The sequence below is a fragment of the Chiloscyllium plagiosum genome, unplaced genomic scaffold (assembly GCF_037043375.1).
Source record: "Chiloscyllium plagiosum isolate Xiang-an unplaced genomic scaffold, Cpla_swu_hap1 HiC_scaffold_20, whole genome shotgun sequence".
NCBI lineage: Eukaryota > Metazoa > Chordata > Chondrichthyes > Orectolobiformes > Hemiscylliidae > Chiloscyllium > Chiloscyllium plagiosum.
Window position 1 is genome coordinate 58,828,563 of NW_028270158.1, and position 13,863 is coordinate 58,842,425.

Genomic DNA, 13,863 nt, shown 5'->3' on the forward strand with positions numbered 1-13,863 from the left:
TTGGATTATGGGAGGAGCCCCACACAGGGAGAACATGCAAAGTCCACATAGACAGTCGCCCGAGGATAGAATTGAACCTGGGTCCCTGGCTCGGCAAGGCAGCAGTGCTAACCACGGAGCTCTTAACAATACCAATGATTTTGAGGTGACAAGGCCCTACCTATAATAGTTGAATAGATTACTGACCCTAAGTATCTCGTAATTCTGTAGATAGGAAGTAATATTGCCCCAGCCATAGATTTAATAATGATATACCCTTGAAGGTGAGATATATTATGGAGCCAATATGTCTGCAGGTTTTGACCATCCAAAAGCTCAACCCTGTCCTCCGTGCTGATTAACAGTTTTCCAGCCTTCTCTCCTTGTGCATGGACCACCTGAAGATATTTAGCTGTTCTGGAACTGCATGGGAGAAATAACAAGAGAAAAAATTACAGAAGGTTAACAAATCAGTCTATTTCATGCTCTCTACCCCCTCCCTGGATTTTACTAACCAATATTATCAATTCCTACAATGTGAAAATGCATTAAGCAATATTTTTGAAATTTGTCAAATAAATTTTAATTTCCCCAAGAAATTCCAAGGTAAACAAACTGATGATATTCAAAGTTTGAGAGAAGATTTGTAGCTCGGGTACTCGTTGTTGTGGTTCTGTTCGCCGAGCTGGGAATTTGTGTTGCAGACGTTTCGTCCCCTGTCTCGGTGACATCCTTAGTGCTTGGGAGCCTCCTGTGAAGCGCTTCTGTGATCTTTCCTCCGGCATTTGTAGTGGTTTGTAGTCAAACCACTACAAATGCCAGAGGAAAGATCACAAAAGCGCTTCACAGGAGGCTCCCAAGCACTGAGGATGTCACCTAGACAGGGGCCGAAACGTCTGCAACACAAATTCCCAGCTCGGCGAACAGAACCACAACAAAAACTGATGAAATAAATTCAAGGTTTCATTTTTTTAAAAAGGTATGCAGTCATTTAATGGGAGAAATATACAGGCAAACTTACTTATGGATTTGAATTTTTTTCAACACTGGATCAGTCTTTTTCTCCCACTCAGAATCTGATTTGAGAACATCTGCATTTAGTTTGTCTGCTGTCTGCAACATTCCAGTTGCTTGCAAATAAATATCTTTCAGTGCCACTCCTTGCACGGTTCCTGTGATTTCAGAAAATAATTTGATTTACTATATTTTCCATATTGGACCTTTATCTGCATAGAAACCAAAAGCATGCCAAAGAGTAAGTTGTCCACTTCTTTCAATGAGTCAATTGAGTTTTTTGAAGTAACAAAGAGGATTGATGAGGGCAGAGTAGTGGACATGATCTATATGGAGGTAAAAACAATGACTGCAGATGCTGGAAACCAGATTCTGGATTAGTGGTGCTGGAAGAGCACAGCAGTTCAGGCAGCATCCAAGGAGCAGCAAAATCGACGTTTCGGGCAAAAGCCCTTCATCAGGAATAAAGGCAGTGAGCCTGGAGTGTGGAGAGAAGCTAGAGGAGGGTGGGGGTGGGGAGAACGTAGCATAGAGTACAACGGGTGAATGGGGGAGGGGATGAAGGTGATAGGTCAGGGAGGAGAGGGTGGAGTGGATAGGTGGAAAAGGAGATAGGCAGGTAGGACAAGTCCGGACAAGTCATGGGGACAGTGCTGAGCTGGAAGTTTAGAACTAGGGTGAGATGGGGGAAGGGAAAATGAGGAAACTGTTGAAGTACACATTGATACCCTGGGGTTGAAGTGTTCCGAGGTGGAAGATGAGGCGTTCTTCCTCCAGGCGTCTGGTGGTGAGGGAGCGGCGGTGAAGGAGGCCCAGGTCCTCCATGTCCTCGGCAGAGTGGGAGGAGGGAGTTGAAATGTTGGGCCACGGGGCGGTGTGGTTGATTGGTGCGGGTGTCCCGGAGATGTTCCCTAAACCTCTCTGCTAGGAGTTGCCCAGTCTCCCCACTGTATAGGAGACCGCATCGGGAACAACGGATGGACTTCAGTAAGGCATTCGACAAGGTTCCTCATGGGAGACTGGTTAGCAAGGTTAGAGCACATGGAATACAGGAAGAACTAGCCATTTGGATACAGAACTGGCTGGAAGGTGGAAGGCTGCCTTTCAGACTGGAGGACTGTGACCAGTGGAGTGCCACAAGGATCGATGCTGGGTCCACTACTTTTCGTCATTTACATAAATGGTTTGGATTTGAACATAGGAGGCATCGTTAATAAATTTGCACATGAAACCAAAATTGGGGGAATAGTGGACAGTGAAGAGGATAGCTCACAGTACAACGAGATTTTGATTAGATGGGCCAATGGGCTGAGGAGTGGCAGATGGAGTTTAATTTAGATAAATGTGAGGTACTGCATTTTGGGAAAGCAAATCAGGGCAGGACTTATACACTTAATGGCAAGGTCCTGGGGAGTGTTGCAGAACAAAGAGACCTTGGAGTGCAGTAGCTCCTTCACAGTAGAATCTCAGGTAGATAGGATAATGTAGAAGGTGTTTAGCATGCTTTGCTTTATTGGTCAGAGCATTGTGTATAGGATTTGAGAGATCATGTTGCAGCTATACAGAACATTGGTTAGGCCACTTTTGGAATATAGTGTGCAACTCTGGTCTCCCTCCTCTTGGTAGGACATTATGAAACTTAAAAGAGTTCAGAAAAGATTTACAAGGATGTTGCCAGGGTTGGAGAATTTGAGATATGGGAGAGGCTGAATAGGCTGGAGCATCAGAGGTTGAGGGGTGACCTTACAGAGGTTTATAAAATCATGAGGGGCATGGATAGGATAAATAGACAAGGTCTTTTTGCTGGCTTGGGGGGAGTCCAGAACTAGAGTGCATAGGTTTTGGGTGAGACAGGAAAAATTTAAAAGGAACACAAGGGGCAAAATTTTCATACAAAGGGTGGTGCGTATATGGAATGAGGTGCCAGAGGAAGTGGTGGAGACTGGTACAATTACAATATGTAAAAGGCATCTGGATGGGTATATAAATAGGAAGGGTTCAAGAGGGATATGGGCCAAATGCTAGCAAATAAGACTAGATTAATTTAGGATATCGAGTCGGCATGGACTAGTTGGATCAAAGGGTCTGTTTCTGCGCTGTACATCTCTATGAGCTGAAATAAAAAATACCAATTTCAAATATTGTCATAAATACATTCATCATTAAAAAGCCATTCAGCCAATCACCATGCCCTTTCCAGATATTGCCTTATAATTTACCTTCTCTTTCTTTCAAAGAATGTATGACTCTCTTATTCATGCTCCATGCCAAACACTTCAAACTCTAAATTTTTGCATAAACAATAATGCTGTTGAGGTTGGAGTTCCAGAATGCTGATTCTGTGACTGTGAAGGAATGAAGATACTATTCCAAGTCAGGAGGACATGCAGCACAAGTTGAGGATTTGGAAGGTGCTATCAAAAGAACCTTGAAGTGCTGCTGTGTGTCTTGCAAACAGTACACACTGCTACCGCTGCACAATGATGGTGGAGGAAGTGAATATTTAAGTTGTTGGTGCGGTTCTAATCAAGTGGATGGTGTTGAGCATGTTGAGTGTTGTCACAGCCCCATTCATCCAAACACATGGAGATTATTCCATCACACTCCTGACTTCGACGATGGAGGGGATTTGGGAAATTAGGAGACGAACTGATCAACTCAAACTTCCCAGCATTCTGCTGATAGAGCTGGCTCACTTCAGTTACTAAGCAGTTATTCAGTGATAACAAGCCTAACCCTATATTGCAGGAAGTTGATAGTGGTGGATTTACCACAGATCATGTATTTACTGTCAACAGGAGATGGTCATTGCCTGACACTTATGTCGAAGTAATGTTCTGCAAACAACAGTAACATAAACAGCCATTTAATTCATATTAGTGATGGGAGTTGAAGGAAGGCCATTAGCTATAAATTAAGTTGTGAGAACTGACAAGATTATGTACTTTGGAGTGGGTTTGAACCCACAACTTATTATTACAAATCAAGAGTGAGAGTTAATCTATTTTGTTGAGCTGCAAGCATAAAAACAAACTGTCTGTGCAGACAGTAAATGCATTGGTTCTATTCTTACAAAATTCCCTCAACTCTGGAAAGATCTATCAGCTCGAAAAGCAAATCCTTTATTCCAGAAGGGTGATTGAATGTAGGAAACTACAAACAGTTTACTGATGGATGTACAGTACTTGAATTTCCAGAAGGTGTCACATCAAAAGCTTACTTCAAATAGTTTGAATACATGGTGTTGGGGTTAACATATTAGCATAGATAGAAGCAAATGGAACGATGGCATTTATTACCCAGGGAATGGGTTATAATGATAGGATTCTGGATCAATGGTGCTGGAAGAGCATAGCAATTCAGGCAGCATTGAGGAGCTTCAGCAAAATCGACGTTTCGGGCAAAAGCCCTTCATCAGGAATAAAGGCAGAGAGCCTGAAGCGTGGAGAGATAAGCTAGGGGAGGGTGGGGGTGGGGAGAGAGTAGCATAGAGTACAATGGGTGAGTGGGGGAGGAGATGAAGGTGATAGGTCAGGGAGGAGAGGGTGGAGTGGATAGGTGGAAAAGGAGCTAGGCAGGTCGGACAAGTCAAGGGGACTGGAAGTTTGAAACTAGGATGAGATGGGGGAAGGGGAAATGAGGAAGCTGTTGAAGTCCATATTGATGCCCTGAGGTTGAAGTGTTCCGAGGCGGAAGCTGAGGCGTTCTTCCTCCAGGCGTCTGGTGGTGAGGGAGCGGCGGTGAAGGAGGCCCAGGACCTCCATGTCCTCGGGAGAGTGGGAGGGGGAAGTTGAAATGTTGGGCTACGGGGTGGTGTCGTTGATTGGTGCAGGTGTCCTGGAGATGTTCCCTAAAGCGCTCTGCTAGGAGGCGTCCAGTCTCCCCAATGTAGAGGAGACCGCATCGGGAGCAACGGATACAATAAATGATATTAGTGGATGTGCAGGTAAAATTTTGATGGATATGGAAGGCTCCTTTAGGGCCTTGGATAGAGGTGAGGGAGGTGGTGTGGGCACAGGTTTTAAAGTTCCTGCGGTGGCAGGGGAAAGTGCCAGGATGTGAGGGTGGGTCGGAGGGGGGCGTGGACCTGACCAGGTAGTCACGGAGGGAACGGTCTTTGTGGAAGGCGGAAAGGGGTGGGGAGGGAAATATATCCCTGGTGGTGGGGTCTTTTTGGAGGTGGCGGAAATATCGGCGGATGATTTGGTTTATGCGGAGGTTTGTAGGGTGGAAGGTGAGCACCAGGGGCGTTCTGTCCTTGTTACGGTTGGAGGGGTGGGGTCTGAGGGCGGAGGTGCGGGATGTGGACGAGATGTGTTGGAGGGCACCTTTAACCACGTGGGAAGGGAAATTGCGGTCTCTAAAGAAGGAGGCCATCTGGTGTGTTCTGTGGTGGAACTGGTCCTCCTGGGAGCAGATACGGCAGAGACGGAGGAATTTGGAATACGGGATGGCATTTTTGCAAGAGATAGGGTGGGAAGAGGTGTAATCCAGGTAGCTGTGGGAGTCGCTGGGTTTGTAAAAAATGTCAGTGTCAAGTCGGTCTTCACTAATGGAGATGGGGAGGTCCAGGAAGGGGAGGGAGGTGTCAGAGATGGTCCAGGTAAATTTAAGATCAGGGTGGAATGTGTTGGTGAAGTTGATGAATTGCTCAACCTCCTCGCGGGAGCACGAGGTGGCGCCAATGCAGTCATCAATGTAGCGGAGGAAGAGGTGGGGGGTGGTGCCGGTGTAATTATGGAAGATCAACTGTTCTACGTAGCCAACAAAGAGGAAAAAACGGAGGGCTTGGAGGCCCTGGTCATGGCGGATGGAGGTGTAGAGGGATTGGATATCCATGGTGAAGATGAGGCGTTGGGGGCCGGGGAAACGGAAGTCTTGGAGGAGGTGGAGGGCGTGGGTGGTGTCTCGAACGTATGTGGGGAGTTTTTTCCTCTCCAGATGTCCCCAACAGTACCCTTCCACCGACACTCTCATTCGTTTGGCCGAACTGGTCTTCACCCTTAACAATTTCTCCTTTGAATCCTCCCACTTTCTCCAGACCAAAGGGGTAGCCATGGGCACACGTATGGGCCCCAGCTATGCCTGTCTCTTTGTTGGCTACAGTTGATCTTCCGTACTTTCACCGGCACCACTCCCCACCTCTTCCTCCGCTACATTGATGACTGCATTGGCGCCACCTCGTGCTCCCGCGAGCAGGTTGAGCAATTCATCAACTTCACCAACACATTCCACCCTGACCTTAAATTTACCTGGACCATCTCTGACACCTCCCTCCCCTTCCTGGACCTCCCCATCTCCATTAGTGAAGACCGACTTGACACTGACATTTTTTACAAACCCACCGACTCCCATAGCTACCTGGATTACACCTCTTCCCACCCTATCTCTTGCAAAAATGCCATCCCGTATTCCCAATTCCTCCGCCTCCGCCGTATCTGCTCCCAGGAGGACCAGTTCCACCACAGAACACACCAGATAGCCTCCTTCTTTAGAGACCGCAATTTCCCTTCCCTCGTGGTTAAAGGTGCCCTCCAACGCATCTCGTCCACATCCCGCACCTCCGCCCTCAGACCCCACCCCTCCAACCGTAACAAGGACAGAACGCCCTGGTGCTCACCTTCCACCCTACAAACCTCCGCATAAACCAAATCATCCGCCGATATTTCCGCCACCTCCAAAAAGACCCCACCACCAGGGATATATTTCCCTCCCCACCCCTTTCCGCCTTCTGCAAAGACCGTTCCCTCCGTGACTACCTGGTCAGGTCCACGACCCCCTCCAACCCACCCTCACATCCTGGCACTTTCCCCTGCCACCGCAGGAACTGTAAAACCTGTGCCCACATCTCCTCCCTCACCTCTATCCAAGGCCCGAAAGGAGCTTTCCATATCCATCAAAATTTTACCTGCACATCCACTAATATCATTTATTGTATCCGTTGCTCCTGATGCGGTCTCCTCTACATTGGGGAGACTGGGCGCCTCCTTGCAGAGCGCTTTAGGGAACATCTCCGAGGTACCCGCACCAATCAACCAAACCGCCCCGTGGCCCAACATTTCAACTCCCCCTCCCACTCTGCCGAGGACATGGAGGTCCTGGGCCTCCTTCACCGCCGCTCCCTCACCACCAGACGCCTGGAGGAAGAACGCCTCATCTTCCGCCTCGGAACACTTCAACCCCAGGGCATCAATGTGGACTTCAACAGCTTCCTCATTTCCCCTTCCCCCATCTCATCCTAGTTTCAAATTTCCAGTCCCCTTGACTTGTCCGGACCTGTCCGACCTGCCTAGTTCCCTTTCCACCTATCCACTCCACCCTCTCCTCCCTGACCTATCACCTTCATCTCCTCCCCCACTCACCCATTGTACTCTATGCTACTCTCTCCCCACCCCCACCCTCCCCTAGCTTATCTCTCCACGCTTCAGGCTCTCTGCCTTTATTCCTGATGAAGGGCTTTTGCCCGAAACGTCGATTTTGCTGAAGCTCCTCGATGCTGCCTGAATTGCTGTGCTCTTCCAGCACCATTGATCCAGAATCTGGTTTCCAGCATCTGCAGTCATTGTTTTTACCTATAATGATAGGATGCTTTGCAACAGTTGTAAAGAACACTGTTGAGGGCACATCTGGAGCATTGTGTACTGTTTTGGTCTCCTTTAAGAAAATATGTAAATATGTTAGAAACAGTTTGAGCAAGATCCACTTAAACAGTGTCCTTCCCAAGAAAAGGTCATCTTACGAGAGAAAGTTGACCAGTGTGAACTTGGAAACATTACAGCTTAGAAGAATGAGAAATTCCTATATTTTCAAAAATGCATTCCCTCGTACTAGACTCTTCTACCAGGGCATCATTTCAGCATTCAGTCTGTTAAGTACACTCATGATCTTTTCAATAAGATCAGCAAGGATTTCAGAAGAAACATCTTTATCAAACGGCGGCTAGAATGTGGAACTCACTATCATAAGGAGTGGCTGAAGTGATTAATGAAGATTAATGTAATTCAGAGGGAAGCAAGACAAGGATATAGAGATATGATGATAAACTTCGAGGAGAAGTGATGAGTGGAGTAATGGCATATAAACACTGGCATGGACTGGTTGGGCCAATTGGCCTGTTTCTCGAAATGGAACATTATACAGCTTGCTGAACAGATTATAACAGTGTGCCTGGCTGTGGGCACTTCACATGATGGTGATAGAACAATCTTGGAAAAGGATCTAGAGACCTAGAAGGCTACAAGAGTAATTCCATGCTTAAATAATCACAGTTGTAAGATTAGGCTCAAACACCTTGATCTGCTTACCTTACAGGTGCAAAGATTTTGTAGGGTTGATCCAGTGAAATTTATAAAATTAGATAATCGATGATGTTGTACACTTCCCTATATATATTTTTTTTTAAAGTTTCACAAATTTCACAAACAGAACCTACATTTCATTGTGCTACAGAAACTGGAGGTATTTTGCCTGTTATTGATTATCCCACAGCCTTTTACATGCTCAGTAATTTTATTGATTTTAGGATATTCCCTTACCACTGATATTAACCAAACTGATTTATTTGACATTCTTCTCTCTGTCCAAATAGAGATGTTACATTATTAACCATTCACCCTGCTACATTTTACATATTTATGGATGGATAAAGCATTCATCTCTCACTTAAAACACCAGGATGAAAATCAGCATACAAGACACTAAACTCAACTTTTCATCAGAACAATTCCTTTACCACAGTTACTTAAGAATGTTCTCCACATTCTCACTTGAAATTTCAAAACTGTCATAACAGTTGATAAAGCTTTTTTTCCATCATCCTTTTTAAATCAGATGACCTTACTCCATCCTCTTCTTTGAGAGGCTGTATATTCTACATTAGTTATTTAACTAGTAATATTTCTTATGAAACCTTTCCCTATTTCCTTTTATATTACCTACAGACCTTTTCATACAGGATTATCCCAGTTTAGGTACTAAATACTTGCCAGGAAATTTAAATCAAATTTAGATCAAAGAAGGTTTCCTTCATTAAAATCTGACATCGTGAGCTGACATTCCTAATCCAAGATTTTCAGCCCCAATATGTGATATATAAATGTAACGCTTTATTGGGAATGTGGAAAAGAACCAAAGAGAACACTTTAGTTTTTGCTGCTTTAAAACTGTTACAAAATACAAGATACAGTTTGCATGTTTTTTTGTGAGCTCACTTTCCCCTATACTCACTGTTGTTAATTTGTTTCATCCATTATAATGACTAGGCTGCCTGTGCTTCACAACTGTGGCATTATTGCAAAATAATTCACAAACACCATTCACGTGAAGAATGGCGATTAGGTTAAGGGTATATCCAGTAATGAGGCTTGTAAAGAAAGTAGGTTTGGAAGAGGGGGGATTTAAGAGGGCAAAAAAAACCTAGAGATTAACTTGCTCTTCAGTTACCTTCAATAAAGAGAACGTAGTAGGCACCGGTGTTGGTAATATGAATCAATGGGCTTAAAGGTTCAAAGTTTTCAGTAACGTTGTAGTACACCTCTTGACCAATGGGATCTCCACTCTTTCCAGACAACAGTCGCAAAATCAACTTGCTGACAGAGCTAACCTGATAGAAAATGTACAATATGTTAAAACATACAATGTTTTAGTTTACATAACTAAGTACTACAATCTTCCATAAGACAAAAATATTTTAATTGCTTGGAACAACAGTAATACAGAAGTATCAAGTGCCTTACAATTTTGGGAAAAGGCTATTAGTTCAAGGGATAAAATGGCCTGAATTATTTTGAATAAAAAAACCCACGCTTGAGTCCTGGTTATATGTTAATCTTAGCAAAGATTATGGCAGCTCTATATTTCATCTAACATTCGTTAAGGACTGGATCATGGACAGAGAGAAAGAAATGCCATATTTCCTCTCCTTGTACCTAACTGCTGACCAACACTGAAAGTGTTTACAGTGACTCTGTTGATAACACCAATGACTGGAAGGTACCAAGTCTGTATTCCACTCCAAGACATGAGCACAAACATCCAGGCTGACATTCCCATGCAGTACAGAGGGAATGCTGCACTGTCAGAGGTAACAACTTTAGGATGAAATGTTAAACCACATTCTAACCTGCCTGCTCACATAGATGTAAACGTTTTTTTGAAGAAACAGGTAGGTTATCTCTGGTGTCTTGGCAAACATTAAAAACTCATGCAAGTTGGCTGCCATGATACATACAGACTCTAACCTTTAATGCATTGTCTGAGCTGAGATGTCACTTTTTTTTTTAATTAAACCTTAAGTTATCGCGGGAATGTGACTTAAAAGAAGTTCTGGGATTTACATACTAATGAATTGAAACCTGCAGCCCCTTCTAAAAGATGAACGACTTAACAGCAATGTAGGTTTGTTCGATATATTCCAGTGTATGACACAATGATCTTTTGCTATAAATTCTGTGTCCTCGGATCCTACTCCACTAGCTACCTGATGAAGAAGTTGCGCTCCAAAAGCTTGTACTTCCAAATAAACCTGTTGGACTATAAATTGGTGTCATGTGATTTTTAATGATGCCTCCAGTATAATTGCAGTGACACGATATGAAGGCACCCAATCAGCTGTAAAGCATTTCAGGACAGCCAGTGTTGTGAACAGTGAAATACAAATGCAAATCTTTCTTTTCTTTTCCAGCTCTGATCAAACAAATGAACAAGGCGTAGGCCATTGTCTTAAACAATATATCACCACAGACACAGACACCTCCAAACAAAAAAGAACTTCTTTTAAGCATGACCACAAAGCTTGAGACTGCTCTATTATCTGTGCTTATGTGTTCTGGGTTATGTGGACTTGAACAGATGCTTTCTAAACATAAATTCTGATCAATCATGTGCCGACATTTATAGATCTTATAATTATAAAGTGCTAAAACACCCTTTCCTGTTCCATGTGCTGCTAAATTAGTTGTTTCCCTGTGCTCACAGAAAACTAACATTTAGAAGCAGAAGTTATGTACATAAAAGTAATAGGACCTTTCCAAAGTGGTGCTGTGGTCTAAAAGAATAGTGACAAGTACAGGAGCCAAGAGAAACAAAAACAAAGAATGTTGAGTGCGAGAACAGAGAACACAGGCATCTGCACAGCAACAGCTTGGAGGGAGACACACAGTGAGGGAGAGAGCGCTCACACAGAGTGAGAGAGCTCGCAAAAACAGACACAGAAAGAAAGCTTGCACCAAGAGAAAAAGAAAGGGAGAGAAAGAGAGAGGGAGAGAGCGCGAGCTCGCACAGACTGAGGGAGGGAGTGAGCTTGTACACAGATTGAAGGGAAGAGCATGCACAGGTTGAGGGGGAGAGCGCTTGTGAAGAGAGAGAGAGTGAGCGCGAGAGAGCTTGCATGAAGAGACAGACGGGCACAATGATGTTGCCTTTATTACTTATATTCAAGTGTCAGCTGGGTACATTTGGCCTGCCAAATCCAGGTTTACGTCACGACACTGATCACCCATGGCAACATACCTAATTAGGACATTTTCTGAATGGAAACAAAGGATTTGACTGGGGAAAATTGTAAATGAGAAACTAAGTCTTACAAAAATAGTACCTAAAGAGATAAACCAGAGGAGCCGTCACTTTAATGGGTGTAATCCACAGATTCCTTTCACTTTACTTCCAATAAAAGGCAAAGGTTTGAGTAAAATTAGCAAATTGAGTAAACATAATATTAATGATGGAGTTTAACTACATTCATATTAATCGGACAAATGAGGTTTGTAAAGAGCAAAGGGAATGAAGTCCCTGTAATGTGTATAGGACTCTTTTCTAACTCAATGCTTGTGAAACCCATCAAAGGGAAGATGGAGAATGTAAAATCATGAGGGGCATGGATAGGATAAATAGACAAAGTCGGGAAGTCCAGAACTAGAGGGCATAGGTTTAGGGTGAGATATAAAAGGGACCCAAGGGGCAACTTTTTCACGCAGAGGGTGGTACGTTTATGGAATGAGCTGCCAGAGGAAATGGTAGAAGTTTAAAAATGTGTTGCTGGAAAAGCGCAGCAGGTCAGGCAGCATCAAAGGAACAGGAGAATCGACGTTTCGGGCATAAGCTCTTCTTCAGGAAATGGTAGAGGCTGGTACATTTGCAACATTTAAAAGGCATCTGGATGGGTATATGAATAGGAAGGGTTTAGAGGTTTATGGGCCAAGTGCTGGCAAATAAGACTGGATTAGTTTGGGATATCTGGTCGTCATGGACGAGTTAGACCAAAGGGTCTATTTCTGTGCTGTACATCTCTATAATTATGACTCAGTTCAAATAAGAGAAGTAAACATTAAGATTAAGAAAGAGACAGAGTTTGATCTAAACCACATGAACCGATTAGAGAACAGCTGATTTTGTGAGGACAGAAAATAGTACATAGCAAAATAAAATGGGCAATGATAATGGAAAATTAGAAAGTGGAAATAGAATTGGGTAAAGTGCAGGAAAATATTTTTCATTAAAAAGGCAAAGATTAAACTAAACACCCTATCGCTGAAGACAAAGACACAACTAAGCTGTTCATAAAGTATATACACTGTACTTCGACAGATTAAGACAGAATTCTAAGAGTTTAGGAGAGAGAAGTAAAAATTAGAAAGTCAAAGTAGAGCAAAAAAAATGATCAAGGACTATGAAAAAGCTAAAATATTTTACAGCACATCAATAAATAGAAGACTATAATAGAAATAAGATCACTTGGAGACAGATAAGATAATGAATGGGAACATCAGAAGGATGGCAAATGTGTTAAATAATTATGTTGCTTTGGTACAGGACATAATAGAGGAACAGGTAGACATGACATTGAATGATGAATAATTATATAAATGCAGTCAAAATACAAAAGTGATGCTTTGAAAAAACTAGAAAAAGGATAGAACCTAAATCTAAATGCCTTACCTCTTTGGGAAAGTAATAGCCTGGTGGTATTATCACTTGACTATTAATCCAGAGACCCAGCTAATGTTCTGGGGACCTGGGTTCGAATCCTGCCTCAGCAGATGGTGGAATTTGAATTCAAAAATCTGGAATTAAGAGTCCCATCTGGTTCACTTCAGGGATGGAAACTGCCATCCTTACCTGGTCTGGCCTACATGTGACTCCTGACGCACAGCAACATGGTTGACTCTAAACTGCCCACTGGGCATTTAGGGATGGGCAATAAATGCTGCCTAGCCAATGCCCTCATCCCATGAATGAATAATAAACAAAGGCATTTCAGAAGAGCTAGAGAACTGAGAGCAAAGGCATTCAATTCATATTTATTAATTTATTAGAAAAATGGGTTGTGTCAGAGGACTGGAAGATGGATAATGTATTTTAAATGTTTAGAAATATATTCAGAACAGGTCTAGGCAATTATATATTACCAGCTTAATATCCACAATAGGTATAATAATGGAATCTGAACTAAAGAAGAAAACCGAATATGTAAAATGAGAAACATAATTAAAAATAGTCCACATGCATTTCAAAATGGAAAATCTTGATTCAAAAACAGACAAAATGGAGACGTGCTCAGAGCTCGAGTTCTGAAGTCATTTAACGTAAATATTGAATCCACAAGGCTATAAAATGCATAACCAGATTGATTTTGGCATCAGTGGAACACTGCAGGAGATCAGGGTAAAAATGTGAGTGTCAGAGCACCACCCTATACTAAAACGATGAGGGACAGGAAAGTAGGGGTCATACTTGCTGTATGAGGGGGACGGTTTCACAAAGCAGTCCCTCAGTTTGTGTTTGGTCCCGCCCCCACATAGAGAAGACCATGTTGTGAACTGTGCATACAGTGGGTTAAATTCAAAGACGTTCAAGTCAATTATCGCTTGACCT

The 13,863-nt window shown here is 43.3% G+C and overlaps 1 protein-coding gene across 4 annotated transcripts in view; it reads right to left on the minus strand.

Moving 5' to 3' along the window:
* Window positions 1-13,863, minus strand: part of fam234a (family with sequence similarity 234 member A) — a 43,264-nt gene that overhangs the window by 17,579 nt on the left and 11,822 nt on the right. For all 4 annotated transcript variants that reach the window (XM_043711159.2, XM_087998000.1, XM_087998001.1 and 1 more), the window contains exons 6-8: window positions 9,436-9,595; window positions 1,001-1,151; window positions 256-402 (exon numbers count right to left, since the gene is read on the minus strand). In XM_043711159.2, the coding sequence (XP_043567094.2) occupies window positions 256-402; window positions 1,001-1,151; window positions 9,436-9,595 (458 nt within the window). The remainder of the gene's footprint in view (window positions 1-255; window positions 403-1,000; window positions 1,152-9,435; window positions 9,596-13,863) is intronic.